The sequence below is a fragment of the Rhinatrema bivittatum genome, chromosome 1 (assembly GCF_901001135.1).
Source record: "Rhinatrema bivittatum chromosome 1, aRhiBiv1.1, whole genome shotgun sequence".
In the NCBI taxonomy this organism is placed as follows: Eukaryota; Metazoa; Chordata; class Amphibia; order Gymnophiona; family Rhinatrematidae; genus Rhinatrema; species Rhinatrema bivittatum.
Window position 1 is genome coordinate 756,983,795 of NC_042615.1, and position 16,272 is coordinate 757,000,066.

The following is a 16,272-nucleotide window of genomic DNA, read 5'->3' on the forward strand; positions in this document are numbered from 1 at the left end:
CCTTGTGTCTGCAAATTGGCGACATGAGCTCCCCAGCCGAGGTTGGAAGCATCAGTGGTGAGAATTATTTGAGGGTCTGGAGCCTGGAAGGGTAGACCTTGGAGGAGATTGATCCGCTTTTTCCACCAGGCTAGAGACTGACTAAGTGGGTCGGTGATGTGGACAATGGTCGGTAGAGGTTGGACGGATTGAGTTCATTGTGACCTTAGCGTCCACTGCATGACTCATGGCCAAGCGGGCATTTGGGGTAACCTGTACTGAGGACACCATGTGTCCCAGCAGGATGAGGAAGTGGCGTGCATTCAAGCGGTGCTGAGACTAGCTGGTGTGCGAGAGAAATGAGAGTGAGAGCTTGCTGTCGAGGCAGATATGCCTTTGCTTGAAGGATGTCCAAGTCTGCCCCTATGAAGAACAAAGTTTGAGATGGAATTATGCAGGATTTCTCGTAGTTTATGAGAAATCCTAGTGAAATCAGAGTGTGTAAGGTAAGATGTAGGGATGACAGAGCGGTTTGCTGAGTGGAAGCCCTGATCAACCAATCGTCTAGATAGGGGTAGACATGAACACCTTGAGTCCTGAGGAAGGCTGCTACTACTACGAGGCTCTTGGTGAAGACTCATGGTGCAGATGCCAGGCCAAATGGTAGCACTCGGTACTGATAGTGCTTGGGGCCCACCAGAAATCTCAGAAATTTGCGATGAGATGGAGTTATCGCAATGATGAGGGAACCCAAGGTTACCATCTTGAACTTTTCTCAGTGGAGGTACTTGTTGAGGGCACATAGGTCCAGAATTGGACGAATGCCGCCTGATTTTTTGGGGATTAGAAAGTACCGGGAATAGAATCCTAGGCCTTGTTGGGAGTAGGGCACTGGTTCAATTGTTCTGGACTGGAGGAGGAGGGAGACCATCTGTTCCAGGAGTGGTGAGTGGTCGGATGTTCTCCACGTTAGCAGAGGTGGGGAATCCAGTGGGATGGAGAGAAAGTTCAGGTGATAACCTTGAGAGATTATGGCAAGGACCCACTGGTCGGAGGTGATTGTGTGCCACCTGTTATTGAAATGGCACAATCGACCTCCCACTGGTATCTGAGGCAGTGGAAGCTGGCTGCTGCTCTCTATGCAGGAGTCAAAAGCCGGAAGAAGGGCCCGGCTGAGTAGCTGCTTGCGGCTTTTGTTTCCGAGGTTGACGAGACTGGGCCTTTTGGAAAGGTCTCGTGGAACGAGTTCTAGACTGTGGTGGATAGGACTTCTTTGGACGGAAGAATGACTTATTAGTATTCTTCCTGAATGGCTGTTTGGAGGAATACTCAGAAGGCATCAGAGAGTTGGCGAAGGGTCTCATGATGCTCCTTGAGTTCCGCCACCATCCGTTGAATCTGTTCGCCAGTCAGATTGTCTTCTATGCAGGGCAGATCAGACAATCTGTCTTTTACTTCAGGGTGCAAGTCCAAAGACTTAAGCCAGGCCCATCTTCTTGCAGAAATAGCAGCTGCAGATACCCTGGAAGCGGTGTCGAAGATACCATAAGAGGATCCTTTTTCATGCTTCCTTGCATCAAAACCCTTGTGTACCAGGGTTTGAAGCTGTTCCTGGAATTGCTGAGGCAGGGACTCTGCAAAGTCCTGTATCTGCTTGAATAAGACCCTATTATATTGAGTCACATAGAGCTGGTAAGAGGCGATCCGAGAGATGAGCATTGAACCCTGGAAGACAGGCCGGCCAATGGCATCCAGGAATTTCTGCTCCTTATCTGAGGGGAAGGAAGGAAGAATGGGGTTTTGAGCACCATGCCCTCTTTTGGGCAGATTCTACAACCACAGATTGGTGATCCAGTGAGGTTTCTGGAACCCTGGGGCTGACTGTACCAAATAAGTGGTATCTGCCTTTCAAGTTGACTGGGGCTATGGAACCAGGGTGTTCCCAATTCTTTTTGAGAAGATCCAAAAGAACCTGGTGAATAGGGATGGAGGTTATTTCCTTGGGAGCATCCAGGAATTGTAACAGCTCCATCATTTGGTGCCTATCATCTTGCTCAGTCTGTAATTGGAAGGGAACCAATTCAGACATTTCCTTCACAAACTTTATGAAGGAGAAGTCCTCTGGAGGAGAACGCTTCCTACTTTTAGTAGGAGAAGGTGGTGATGGTAAATCTTCGGTGTCTTGAGATGAATTGTCAGTCCAGGTGTCATAGGGATCACCACCTGCCCCTCTAGGAACCTGAGAAGGACGAGACAATGGTATTCCTGAAGGTCCTGGTCTAGGCTCTGAAGGCATTAAGGGAAGTACTGGAGGCACCGACAAAGGCATCGAGGGCACTGGTGCAGGCATCGATGGATGGATCGGTGGCGCCGATGGGCGCATCGGCATCGATTGTTGAGGCATCGGCAGGACTCCCGATGGAGGAATGCGGAACGGTGTTTCTCCTCCTGATGACAGAGTAAGCGGGGAAGGCATCGGAGCCATCGGTGACCCAGGATCCATCGGTGAAAAAGCGGCTATAAGCGCTTCCATCTTCAAGAGCAGCGGTGCCAATGCTGCTGGAATGGGATCGATGGTCGGTTCCGCGACCGGCACAGATTTTGGCACCAGGAGAACTTGGAGTCTGTGCATCGCCTTATCGATGGCCTCCTGAACTATCCGGTCCAGTTCTTCATGGAGACCTAGAGCAAGCAGCCCCAGCTCTGGAAGGGAAGAAGGAGGCAGAGGCATAGCCGGAGGGACCACCATTAAAGGTGGAGTCCCGGCTCCTGATTTCCGTCTGGGTGAGGATTGCCTCGGTGACCCAGTCGCAGAAAGGGTCGATGCCTTTTCTGGACGGGGTTTCTTCGATGGCGGCTCGGATGATGGAGAGGTCAATGAGTTTCCTTCATCGATGGTCCGAGACTTCTAGTGTCTATGCCGATGTTTCTCTCTACGATCCCCTCGGTCCTGAGGGGGAGTAGAGGTAGTCGAAGGCTGAGAAGTCGTTGACGTGGACGACGACTGGTGGCAGATACTGGCGCGAAGTGGACGGTGCCGGTTCAGACTACTTTGATGCAATGGACGGTGTCGGAGTTTGAGAACGGAAGAGAAGTTCCATTTTCTCCATTCTGGCCTTGCAACCTTTTGATGTCATTAAGGCACATTTGGTGCAAGTCAGGACATCATGCTCGCACCTGAGACACAGACTTTATGAGGGTCTGTTATGGACATGGTGCGAGTACAGTCCGGGCACCGACGGAACCCCGATGCTATGGCCTTTGAAAAAATTGAGCCGCAGTGCGGTTGACTGCCAAAAGGCCACAAGGGCCAAACTCGACGAGAATAGACCGAAAACGGGTAAAAAAAAACTTACCGGAGTACCGCGGAGTCAAAAATTCGAAGGAGGGACCCCTGGGGGTGTGAAAGTTTTTAGTAATTCTGTAAGGAAAATTCCTGTCAGGAATCTCTGTGGAGCTCTCTAACCCGCATGGCTACTGCTGCGTGGAAAAAAGAAGACTGAAGGGGGATCCTGCTGGCTGCAGGTTTAGTGCCATGCTAGGCATGCCCAGTAGGTGCCAGTCAAAGTTCTAGAAACTTTTACAAAAATGTTCCGTGATTGGGCTCTATCCTGTGATGTCACCCATATGTGAGGACTACCATCCTGCTTGTTCTGTGAGAACATTTTATATACAAAAACATAGAGGATAATACATTGAAACTGTCGGCTCAGTGTGCTGTGGCTGTCCAAAAAGCAAACAATGTTAGGAATTATTAGGAAGGGAATGGTGAATAAAACGGTGGATGTCATAATGCCTTTGTATCGCTCCATGGTGAGACCGCACCATGGAGCGATATGTGTGCAATTCTGGTCGCCGCATCTCAAAAAAGATATAGTTGCATTGAAGAAAGTACAGAGAAGGGAGACCAAAATGATAAAGAGGATGGAATGGCTCCCCTATGAGGAAAGGTTAAAGAGGTTAGGGCTGTTCAGCTTGGAGAAGAGACAGCTTGGAGGAGGGGGGGGGGGGGAGGGATATGATAGAGGTCTACAAAATCATGAAAAGTCTTGTGGGTAAACGTGAATCGGTTATTCATTCTTTTGGATAATACAAGGACTAGGGGAGCACTCCATGAAGTTAGCAAGTAGCTCATGTAAAACAAACTGGAGAAAATTCTTTCACTCAATGCGTAATTAAGCTTTGGAATTCATTGCCAAAGGATGTGGTTACAGCAGTTAGTGTAACTGGATTTAAAAAAAGATTTGGATAAGTTCCTAGAGCACAGCCAATAAACTGGTATTAATCAATAAGGATTAGTAGTTTGGTATCTATTCATTTAATGTTTGGGTACTTGTGGCTTGGACTGGTAACTGTTGGACACAGATACTAGGCTTGATGGACCTGTGGTCTGACCCAGTATGGCATATCTTATGTTCTTATGCTAAATCACTTTCATGTTTACTTACGAACATTGATATCAGTGAAATTACAACATATGTTTAAAAAAATAAAATTACATACTTATTGTAATTTACCTTCCACTTTTATCCCGGGAGTTGATGTCAGCTCCATGATTCAGAAGATACCTGCATACTTCAGGGTGACTGCTTTGGACTGCTATCAGCAAAGAGTTATTTCCATCCTGGAAAGCATACACATTGTTTCAGAAACTACTGATTGTTAGAAATCCAATTGGGCAGTGCAGTGATCATGCTGTTAAAGATATCAGTTGCAGTAGTGAATCATCCAAGACACTGAGGAGACACCATGAAAATGCTCAATTCTAGTGAAATACGGAAAGAACCATTGCAATAAAAAGATGCAAAATATTTCAAGATGGAATGCAATCCCATCTGCAACTTTCTCTCTAGTACGGAGTGGCATCAACTGTAAATGCTATTCCCAATAACCAGAACTTTCAAGGTTCTTAAATTCAGCTGCAAAGTTAAAAAGCTGGTAAAAGGGAATGAAGGAATCAAGAGAAAATTAAACTTTTATCATTTTGTAAGGTCATCAAAACAGTCTTAACTATTCAAATATAAAAATAATTAAAACCACAAGTGGCCAATATTCAATAAACCAGTGACTGAACAAGTTATTTGGCTACAGTTAGCCAGATAATTTGTCCCAGATATTCAGTGGGATAAAAGTCCCAATGAATATCCCTGATTAAACTTATCCAGCTAACTATAGCCGGATAGCTTTAAACCTAATCAGCCAGATTTTGCATATGTCCTGTTAGGTCAAACTTATCTGGCCTTGTATGGCTGGATAACTTGTCACTTAACCAGATACCTTTTGAAGAAATCCAGTTAAGTGGTATTCCCTATAGTTTAAAAACAAAAACTAAGCAAACCATGGGCCTCCTGGCCCGATTCCCACCCTCCACTACCATTAATCTTTAAAATCCCTGCTGCCAGAGCCATGCTCGAAATCCCTCCCAAATGAAAGGATCTATAATGCTACCAGCTCTCCTCAGAGAGAAAAAAAATATATATACATTATGGACCCTTGCCCACCCTTACTCCTCAGGCTACCCACCCCCTTCCTCTCCCCAAACCCTCCCATCCATCCAGTAGCTCAATGTCCTGTTTGCAGGACAGGATTGTAGGAGGTGGTGATCCTGGGCACTTCTAGCATAGGCTTCCACCGTGGCTGTTCAAAGCTAAGTGTAAACCCCTCTTCTGTTATGGTCGTGGACCCTTGGGCCGGTTGGGACACAGGATGGTATGCTATGGAAGGCCACAGCAAGCGTCCCAGCCGGGAGGCGGCTCGGAAGAGACTCAGAGAAGACTTCACCACTGGAAGTCCGAGGTCCCCCCAGGAGGAGCCCGTAGGGACCCGGACCTCTTGGACTTAGGTGGAGTCCTATACGACCAAGGACCCAGGCAGCGGCTGAAGAGACGGACGATGGCTGGACCCAAGTGGAAGAAGAGTCTTCACCCTCGGAAGCCTGCGGCTCCCCCGGGAGGAGCCCGTGAGAGCCCGAGCCGCTGGGACTTAGGAGAAACCTCTGGGCCAGCGAGTACCAGATACCTGAGATGAGGAGGAAGCCGAAATCAGAGTCCAGGAGCAAGCCGGGTCAGGAGCCAGAAGGTCAGAAGACGAAGCCAAGCCAGGTACAGAAGCTGAAGACGGTGTCATGGAACGGAGCCAGGTCAGAAGCCAGAAGTCAGACGTCAATACCAAAACCAAGGGGCGGAAGCAGGAGACAAGTCAGGAAGCAAGCCGGGTCGAAGACGAGAGCAGTCCAAGTGTTCACAGCAACTAGCAATCAGGAAACCTGAAGAACCTCGTTGCAAGGCGAGGTCCTGTAGTAGCTGCCGGGTTAAGTAAACCAAGACCTGTTATATGGATGTCAATAATCTGAGTGTACCTTCATACGATGCTGTAAAAAAATACGGCTATCGTGACTGTGAAGCCTATATGTAGGCTTTAAAAATCATTAGGTACCCCAGTGTTGGAATGCAAACTTTTGTAGTGCTCACTGTCCACTGTGCAATTGTTGCTGAAATGATCACGTGGATACTGTTGCAATATTCACTTATCTCAAAATTGTAGTCGGTCTTGCCTCAGCCGACATCCTGATGTTTCGGAGGCTGGCTCCTTCTTCAAGGGCTGGATATGCGCAAGAGAGACTGGTATTCCAGTGAAACATTAGATGTTGTGACAGTGAATTTGATTACTGTGCCAGCAATGTTCAACTTGTTAGGTTTGTTTAGCGGTCTGTGAAGCTCCGTGAAAAACAAGCGGCTGCTCCCACGACTCTGTGCTGGTGTGGGAGCAGCCGCTTGTTTTTCACGGAGCTTCACAGACCGCTAAACAAACCTAACAAGTTGAACATTGCTGGCACAGTAATCAAATTCACTGTCACAACATCTAATGTTTCACTGGAATACCGGTCTCTCTTGCGCATATCCAGCCCTTGAAGAAGGAGCCAGCCTCCGAAACATCAGGATGTCGGCTGAGGCAAGACCGACTACAATTTTGAGATAAGTGAATATTGCAACAGTATCCACGTGATCATTTCAGCAACAATTGCACAGTGGACAGTGAGCACTACAAAAGTTTGCATTCCAACACTGGGGTACCTAATGATTTTTAAAGCCTACATATAGGCTTCACAGTCACGATAGCCGTATTTTTTTACAGCATCGTATGAAGGTACACTCAGATTATTGACATCCATATAACAGGTCTCTTTTTGAATTCATAATTTTTTCATGTTATATTGTTTGGGTTTATAAATTTAGGGTTAAGTAAACCAGCAGCGTCTGACGTCACCCGGGGGAGCTGACCAGCATTTCCCGCGCTGGCCCCTTTAAATGTAAGCTCCCAACGCGCGCGCGCGCCTAGGGGGCGGGGCCAGCCGTCAACGGCATCTCCCTCCCCTGGGGAGCGCTGTGGCAGGCCGCGAACCAGGCCCGGTCACCCTTGGATGATCCCTTGCGGCTGGGACAAGCCGAGGGAGGTGCGCTGCGGCCAGTCTGGGCCAAGAGGTAGGGGAAGGTCCCGGGGAACGGACCGGGACCGTAACCTCTTCAGCTGTACCGGAATGAGGGGCCACACCAAAGGCCAAATTCATTCTCCCAGGCCTCTCAATTTTCTCTCCATTCACACACTGGCAGACACTGGGATGCTGGGCTTCCACTGGCAGGGAGAAGGACTAGCCTCCGGGGCCATAGGTCTCTTGCTTCCTTGAATCACGCCTTCAATGGTACTCACTTTATGGTAGGTCTCAGCAGGCTAAACATTAGTTTTGGAAGAACAGGCAGAGACTTGGGAATGGTGTTCAACGAAAGATTTACCATAATTTAAAAAACAGAATCCAAGCCAAAATAGCATAAATCATAAGGATGCATAGTAAACACTCTTTCTCCATCTTCAGCCTCTGAGTCAATGTCCATAGTCCTTTCCTGGTGATAGGAATGAAAAACAAAAACTTCTCCAACTGCAGAACCTGCTTTAACTGAGCACAGAAGCTTAGTCCCATTCCCCCCAGGCAGGGGGTAAAAGTCCTCCCAGAATGGGAGCAGTTCATCCATAGTAAGCAACTATTTATATCTTTATAGGAGGCCCCCCTAATATCTCGAGATGAGGTTTAGGTAGTAGTGTAGGGGTTAGGGGCCACTTTTATATGCAGAGTGAGACGTGCGAACAGAATAGTATACTCTGGTGAAGATTTGATGTCCTTCAGAGTGGGTTACTTCAGAGTGAAGGACATCAAATCTTCAGAGTGTACTGTTCTGTTCGCACGTCTCACTCTGCATATAAATGTGGCCCCTAACCCCTACACTACTACTTAAACCTCATCTCGATATACTAGGGGGCCCTCATAGAGATATAAACAGCTTACTACTACAAGGGCCATGTAGAGGCGCTCTCTCTCCCCCCCAGTGGTGAAATGAGCAATTTGCAGGTAGGAAAATGCGATTATGTAGGTATTACAGCAAAGTGTGAAAAGTTAACGCACTTTGTGGTAATATCTATGCGAAGCGCTAACAGTGCACATTTCGATAATTAGGATATTACCATAAACACGCCCTTTTTTCTATCGCATGCGATATTTACAGCAAATTGATAAACCTAGGCCTTAGCTCATTATAGTTTAAAATCGGCTAAGTTAGCCATATAATATAACTCCTTCCTGAAAAGCCCCTGGAATGCCTCTTTTTTATCCGGCTAGATTTTAGCTGTATGACAACTTATCTGGCAAAAATCTTGCCGGTCAAATGCTCAATTTTCTAAAATGTTGAATATTGATCCACAACATTTTAAACCATACGAGTATTAAAAATGAAGTATAAATAGGATGAAATTCAAGATTTGGATCCTCAGTCAGGCTGACTGGAGCAGCTGGTGCTGCCGAAGCTGCGCTCATGGCCCCTAGTGGGAGGGCATGATGGGTATTGTGCAGAAACCATCACTTGGTTATTATCAGAGTAGCATATTGTAGTAATTGTACATGACGCCACTTATCTAGTTCTTAAATTTTTTTTTCTGTTGTTCTTCCCCCTCAGAGTCTTGCTCCAACTCCTGCTGTCTTTCCTTTCTGATTTGCCTTGGTCTTTTGTTTACTGATGTCAGACATGTCTTCTCTCATGTATTTTGTAAAGCATCTTGGTGTAAGAGTGCAGAACAATCATGTGCCTCTGATCAGTATGTGAAATGGAGAATGGGTGTGATAAATCGTTGGAAAGGGCAGATAAGTTTTTATCAAGAGCATCCATTTATTATAACACACTGATAGTAACAATTCAATGCTTTCTGAATTCAAGACAGCATGGGATAATTACAGGGGATCTCTAAAGAAGCGATGAGAATTGTAATGCTAAATTGATTGGATAGATCATTGGTCCTTTTTTGCCGTCATTTCTACGTTTCTAATGTAGAGTAGCCAAAGACACTACACAGTTTGAAACAGTGTCAAAACTTAACCCTCCTATAATTGCTGTGTACAGTTGATTCCAGAAACAGGTTCTGCATTTCAGTGAAAGGCACAAGAGCAGGGGAAAGATCCGACTAAGATAAAAACGTTAAAACAGGTCTGTGAAGAAATCAGTTGGTGGTGGCTGCTCTCTTAAATCACTTTAGGTATGACCAGAATTAGCCAGAAAAGCTATCTGGCTAACTCTGAATATTGTAGTTAGCTGAATAACTTATTCAGCTAACTCAACTTCTTCCAGTTACGCCCTCTCCAGCCCACCTCTTAGCTGGCTTTAGTCAGATATGCAGTTATATGACTAAGTGACAGCTGCTGATCCCAGCCAGATATTCAGCCACTGCCACTTAGTTGGAGAAGTCAAAATGTATCCAGCTACAAGCTACTGAATATGGACACATTTATGGAATCTAAATGTCCACAATTGTAAATGTTATATATAAAATCAAGAAAAAGCAAATGTTGCTTACCTGTAACAGGTGTTCTCACAGGACAGCAGGATGTTAGTCCTCACATATGGGTGACATCATCAGGATGGAGCCCAATCACGGAAAACCTCTGTCAAAGTTTCCAGAACTTTGACTGGCCCCTACTGGGCATGCCCAGCATGGCACTAACCTTGCAGCCAGCAGGGGTCCCCCTTCAGTCTTATTTGAAAGCTACAGGCAGTACCGAAAAATAAAACAAAACGTTACGAACCCAACACTGCGGGGCGGTGGGCAGGTTTCATGAGGACTAACATCCTGCTGTCCTGTGAGAACACCTGTTACAGGTAAGCAACATTTGCTTTCTCACAGGACAAGCAGGATGGTAGTCCTCACATATGGGTGAGTACAGAGCTGAGGATGTCCAAACATGCACCAAATGTACCCTAAGGCGTGCAACAGGCACAACAACTGGGGTGGAATTGGCATCCTGAACCCCACCGGGCAGGCGGAAGGGTGTTAGTACATCATGTTGTAAATAGGTTACGAAGGACAGACTGGCCGAAGATGGAATCTTGTCTTCTGGCTTTGTCCAAGCAATAGTGGGCTGCAAAGGTATGGAGAGAACTCCAGGTGGCAGCCCTGCAAATGTCAGGAAGCGGCACCGATCATAGGTGTGCTACTGATGTCGCCATGGCCCTCACAGAGTGTGCTTTAACACGGTCTTGAAATGGAATGCACGCTTGCCAACCAGGAGGAGAGAGTCTGCTTACCCACAGGCTTCCCTAACTTGTTAGGGTGGAAAGAGATGAATAATTGAGTGCTTTTCCCTGTGGGCAGCTGTATGGTCTAGGTAAAACGCTAGAGCCGTTTACAGTTAAGGGTGTGCAGAGCCTGTTCTCCTGGGTTGGCATGGGGCCTGGAAAAAAAGGTAGGTAGTATGATGGATTAAGATGAAACTCCAAAACTACCTTATTTATTTATTTGCTTTTTTATACCGACATTCAATTCAAAATATCACAGCGGTTTACATTGAAACAAATTGTCAACAAATATTATTGAAGACCTAATACAGTATAACAGTTCAAAAACAGCGTGTGGAATAAGGAAACAAAACAAAAAAAACCAACTAATAATTATCAATAAATTAAACAGAGAACTATATAAGATAATAAGCTATCATTATGAAACCAAAATTCAGTATCTCATCGATAATAAAAGGAACAAAACCGTGTATAAGGGGAAGAAATCTATCGAGTTTATTGGGGGAAAGCTTTGATAAAAAGCCATGTTTTAAGGTTTTTTCTAAAGGTGGATGTGGAAGGTTCAGTCCTTAGTGGTGGTGGAAGTGAGTTCCATAGAGTAGGACCAATTATAGAGGGGGCCCGATTTATAGTAGCTGTTTTGAGCATTTTTTTGCTGTAGGGAATAGAGAGTAAACCAGTGTCTGTAGAACAAAGATTTCTAGTAGAAATACAATGATAAAGTGGTTTTTGTAACCAAGATGAAACTTACCTTAGGCAAAAACTTAGGGTGAGTGCGGAGTGCCCCCTGGTCTTACAGAAGTTTAGTGTAAGGCGGATAGGTAACTAGAGCCTGCAATTCACTAACTCTGCAAGCTGAGGTGATAGCCAAAAGGAAAATCACTTTCCATGTGAGATATTGAAGGTCACAGAGTGAAGAGGCTCGAATGGTGGTTTCATGAGCCGACTCAAAACCAGATTAAGGTCCCAAGAAGGGGCCGGAGGACGTAGTAGAGGCTTGGTATGGAGCAATCCCTTCAAAAAGTGTGTTACAAGGGGTTGTACTGATATAGGTACGTCCCCGACACCTTTATGGAAGGCGGCTACCACACTGACATGCATTCTGATGGAAGAAGTCTTAAGACCTGACCCTGACAGATGCCAGAGATAGTCCAGAAACTTCGGGATTGGACAGGAAAAGGGGTCAAGGGACTGAGAAAAGCACCATGATGTGAACCTTTTCCATTTGTAAGAGTAAGATTTTCTCGTAGAAGGCTTCCGTGAAGCAATCAAGACATGGGAAACTGGTTCAGAAAGATTAAGTGGCGGAAGGATTAACCTTTCAACATCCATGCCATCAGGGACAAGGCATGAAGATAGGGATGGCAAAGGCACCCGTCGTTTTGAGTGATCAGAAGTGGGTCCTTTCCCAAGGGAATGTGCCTGCGGATGGAGAGATCCTGAAGAATTGGAAACCAGACTTGGCGTGGCCAGTGAGGTGCTATGAGGATCATGGTTCCCTTGTCCTGATGACATTTCACGAGAGTCTTCGAGAGAAGAGGAAATGGAGGGAATGCATAGAGCAGACCGGTTGCCCATGAGAGAGAGAATGTGTCTCTGGGTTGAGAGTGTTTGCTGCGAATGAGAGAGCAGTAGTTTTCTACTTTGCGGTTTTGAGGAGACAAAGAGGTCTATCCGAGGATAACCCCATTGTTGAGAGATCACTCGTGTGGTTGAAAGACGCAATTCAGTTTGTCTGCCAGGACATTGTCCACTCCCGGTAAGTAGGTGACCTTGAGGTACATCGAATGGGAGAGAGCTTCCGCCCAAATCTGTGCAGCTTCCTGAAACAGAAAGAAGGAGCCCGTGCCTCCCTGTTTTTTGATGCACCACATGGCCACCTGGTTGTCCGTCTGAATCAGGATGACCTGATTTGAGAGGCGATCCTGAAAGGTCCTGAGAGCATATCTTATTGCTCAAAGCTCCAGGAAATTTATTTGGTGTTTGGCTTCCTCTGGAGACCAAGAGCCTTGTGTCTGCAGATCGGCTACGTGGGCTCCCCACCTGAGGTTGGAAGCGTTGGTGTTGAGAATGATTTGAGGATTTGGAACCTGGAAGGGCAATCCCTGGAGGAGAGTAGTCTGATTTTTCCACCAGGTGAGAGACAAAAGGAGTGAGTCGGTGACGTGGACAATGGCCGACAGAGGCTGAATAGCTTGAGTCCATTGAGACCTCAGAATCCAGAGCATGAGTCTCATGCCCAAGCGGGCCATTGGTGTGACATGGACTGAGGACGCCATGTGTCCCAGGAGGATGAGAAATTGGCATACAGTCGCAGAGTGCTGAGACTGCAGCTGGTGAGCAAGAGATACAAGAGTCAGTGCTCGTTGTCGAGGCAGGAAAGCATTTGCCTGTAAGCTGTCCAAGTCTGCCCCAATGAACGACAAGGTTTGAGATGGGACAAAGTAGGATTTGTCGTAATTGATGAGAAATCCTAACAAAATTTGAGTGTGTAAGGTTAGATTGAGGGACGACAGAGCAGCTTGCTTAGTGGGAGCCCTGATTAACCAGTCGTTCAGATAGGGGTAGACATGAACACCTTGTGTCCTGAGGAAGGCTGTGACGACTACGAGGCATTTTGTAAAGACTCGTGGTGCAGATGCTAGGCCAAATGGAAGCACGCTGTATTGATAGTGCTTGGGGCCTACTAAGAACCTCAGGTACTTGCGATGAGCTGGACTTATCGCAATATGGATGTATGCGTCCTGGAGGTCCAGAGAGCAGAGCCAGTCTCCTCTTTGTAGAAGAGGTAGAAGCGATCCCAGGGTGACCATCTTGAACTTTTCTCACTGGAGGTACTTGTTGAGGGCCCGGAGGTCCAGAATAGGAACGGATGCCTCCTGATGTTTTGGGGATTAGGAAGTATCGGGAATAGAACCCTAGGCCTTGCTAAGAGTATGGAACGGGTTTCTATTGCTCTTGACTGGAGAAGGAGGGAAACCTCTTGATCAAGAAGAATGGAGTGATCGGATGTTCTCCACCTCGGTAGAGGTGGGGAGTCCGGAGACAGGGAGAGAAAGTTCAGATGGTAACCCTGAGCAATGATTGCCAATACCCATTGGTCTGAAGTGATTGAGTGTCATATGTTGTGGAAGTGGCACAATTGACCTCCCACTGGTATGTGCGACAGAGGAATTTGGCTACTGCTCTCTAAGTGGAAGTCAAAAACCTGAAGCAGGTCCTGGTTAAGGACTTCTTAGAGTCCTTTCTGAAGGGCTGTTTTGAGGAGAAGTCAGAAGGCATCGAAGAGAGCTGTCTTAGGGTCTTATGATGGTCCTTTAATTCTGCCATCGTCCGTTGAATCTGTTCGCCAAACAGATTATCTCCGACATAAGGCAGGTCGGATAGCCGGTCTTGCATTTCTGGACGAAGGTCAGAAGACTTGAGCCAGGCCCACTGTCTTGCCAAAATAGCAGTTGCAGACACTCTGGTAGAAGTGTCAAAAATGTCATAAGATGTTCTAATCTCATGTTTGCCTGCCTCAAAACCCTTGTTTACTAGGGTTTGTAATTGTTCTTGAAATTGCTGAGGCAGGGAGTCTGAGAAGTCCTGTATCTGCTTAAAAATGACCCTGTTATATTGGGTCATATAAAGCTGATAGGCAGCAATTCGGGAGATGAGCATCACCCCTTGGAATACTCGGCGACCAATGTTATCTAGGAACTTCTGTTCCTTTCCAGGAGGAAGAGACGAGTGAGGCTTTGACCTCTTTGCCCTTTTTTGTGCAGACTCTACCACGACCGAGTGGGGATCAAGCTGTGGTTTTTGAAAACCTGGGGCTGACTGCACCAGATAGGTAGTGTCAGCTTTCCTGTGGACTGGAGCAATTGATCCAGGATGTTCCCAGTTCTTCTTGAGGAGATTGAGAAGGACCTGATGGATGGGAATAGAGGTGATTACCTTGGGAGCATCCAGGAATTGGTGCAAATCCATCATCTGGTGCCTGTCATCCTGTTCCATCTGTAACTGAAAAGGAACCAATTCAGACAATTCCTTCACAAAATTTATAAAGGAGAGGTCCTCTGAAGGAGAACACTTCCTACTCTCAGTGGGTGAAGGTAAATCATCCGTGTCTGTTGAGGTATTATTCCAGGTATCATAAGGATCAGCACCCGTGCCTCTAGGAACCAAAGGGGGACAGAGTGGTTGAATACCTGAAGGTCCTGGTCTAGGCTCCGAAGGAATCTGAGGAATTACGAGAGGCACCGATGAAGGCACCAAAGGCACCGGTTCAGGCATGAGGGTATCGATGGATGACTCGGTGGTGCCGGACGTATCGGCACCGATGGATGGGTCAGTGGCGAGGGACGTATCGGCATCGATGGCTGAGGCAGAACCCCCGATGGAGGGATGCGGAACGGTGTTTCTCCTCCCGATGATGCTGTCAGAGGGGAGGGCATCGGAGCCATCTGAGACCCGAGATCCATCGGTGGAAAAGCGGCCATAAGCGCTTCCATCCTGGATAGCAGCGGTGCCAGCGCTGCTGGAATTGGGTTGATTATCGGTTCCACAGGCGGTGCCGGAAGAACCTTAAGACGTTGCATCGCCTTGTCGATGGCCTCCTCAACCATCTGGTCCAGTTCTTCTCGGAGACCTGGAGCAAGCAGCCCCGGCTCCGGAACAGAATGAGGAGGCAGAGGCATAGCTGGAGGGACCACCGTTAAAGGCGGAGTCGTGGCTCCCGATCCCCGATCGGGTGAGGGTTGCCTTGGTGACCTGGTCGCAGGAATGGTCGGTGCCTTTCCTGGACGGGGTTTCTTCGACAGCGGCTCGGACAATGGAGAGGTCGATTTCGCTCCCTCGATGGTCCGAGTCTTACGGTGTCGATGGCGATGTTTCTCCCTACGATCCCCTCGATCCTGAGGGGGAGTAGAGGGTGTCGATGGCCGAGAAGTCGTCGATGCCGATCGGTCACAGGTCGTGGTTGATGCTGGCGCGAAGTTGACGGTGCTGGTTCCGACGACGTCGATGCAATGGACAGAGTCGGGGTTTGAGCACGGAAGAGAAGTTCCATCTTCTCCATTCTGGCCTTGCGACCCTTCGGTGTTCATTAGGGCACATTTGGTGCAGGTCAAGACATCGGGCTCGAGTCCTAGACACATTACACAGTCTTTATGGGGGTCTGTGATAGACATGGTGCGGGTACAGTCCGGGCACCGACGAAACCCTGACGCCATGGCCATGGAAAAAAATCGAGCCGTGGTACGGTCTATGGCCAGTAGGCTGCGAGGGACAAACTCAACGGTAATTAATGGGAATTGGGTAAAAACTTACCGGAGTACCGCGGACTGAGGAAAGTTAGAGGAGGGACCCCTGTGGGGCAATTTAACATTTAATAATTCCGTGAGGAAAATTCCTGTCAGGAATCTCTTCAGAGCTCCTTTACCATGAGGCTACTGCTGCGTGGAAAAAAGAAGACTGAAGGGGGACCCTGCTGGCTGCAGGGTTAGTGCCATGTTGGGCATGCCCAGTAGGGGCCAGTCAAAGTTCTGGAAACTTTGACAGAAGTTTTCCGTGATTGGGCTCCATCCTGATGTCACCCATATGGGAGGACTACCATCCTGCTTGTCCTTTGAGAACTATGACTACTCTACATGCATATTGAGCAAATGTTAAAACATGCTATATGTTGTAATTTTAA

The 16,272-nt window shown here is 47.3% G+C and overlaps 1 protein-coding gene across 4 annotated transcripts in view; it reads right to left on the bottom strand.

The window, feature by feature from the left end:
* RAI14 (retinoic acid induced 14) overlaps nucleotides 1–16,272 on the bottom strand; it is a 409,994-nt gene that overhangs the window by 93,235 nt on the left and 300,487 nt on the right. For all 4 annotated transcript variants that reach the window (XM_029579046.1, XM_029579067.1, XM_029579038.1 and 1 more), the window contains exon 8: nucleotides 4,497–4,603. In XM_029579046.1, the coding sequence (XP_029434906.1) occupies nucleotides 4,497–4,603 (107 nt within the window). The remainder of the gene's footprint in view (nucleotides 1–4,496; nucleotides 4,604–16,272) is intronic.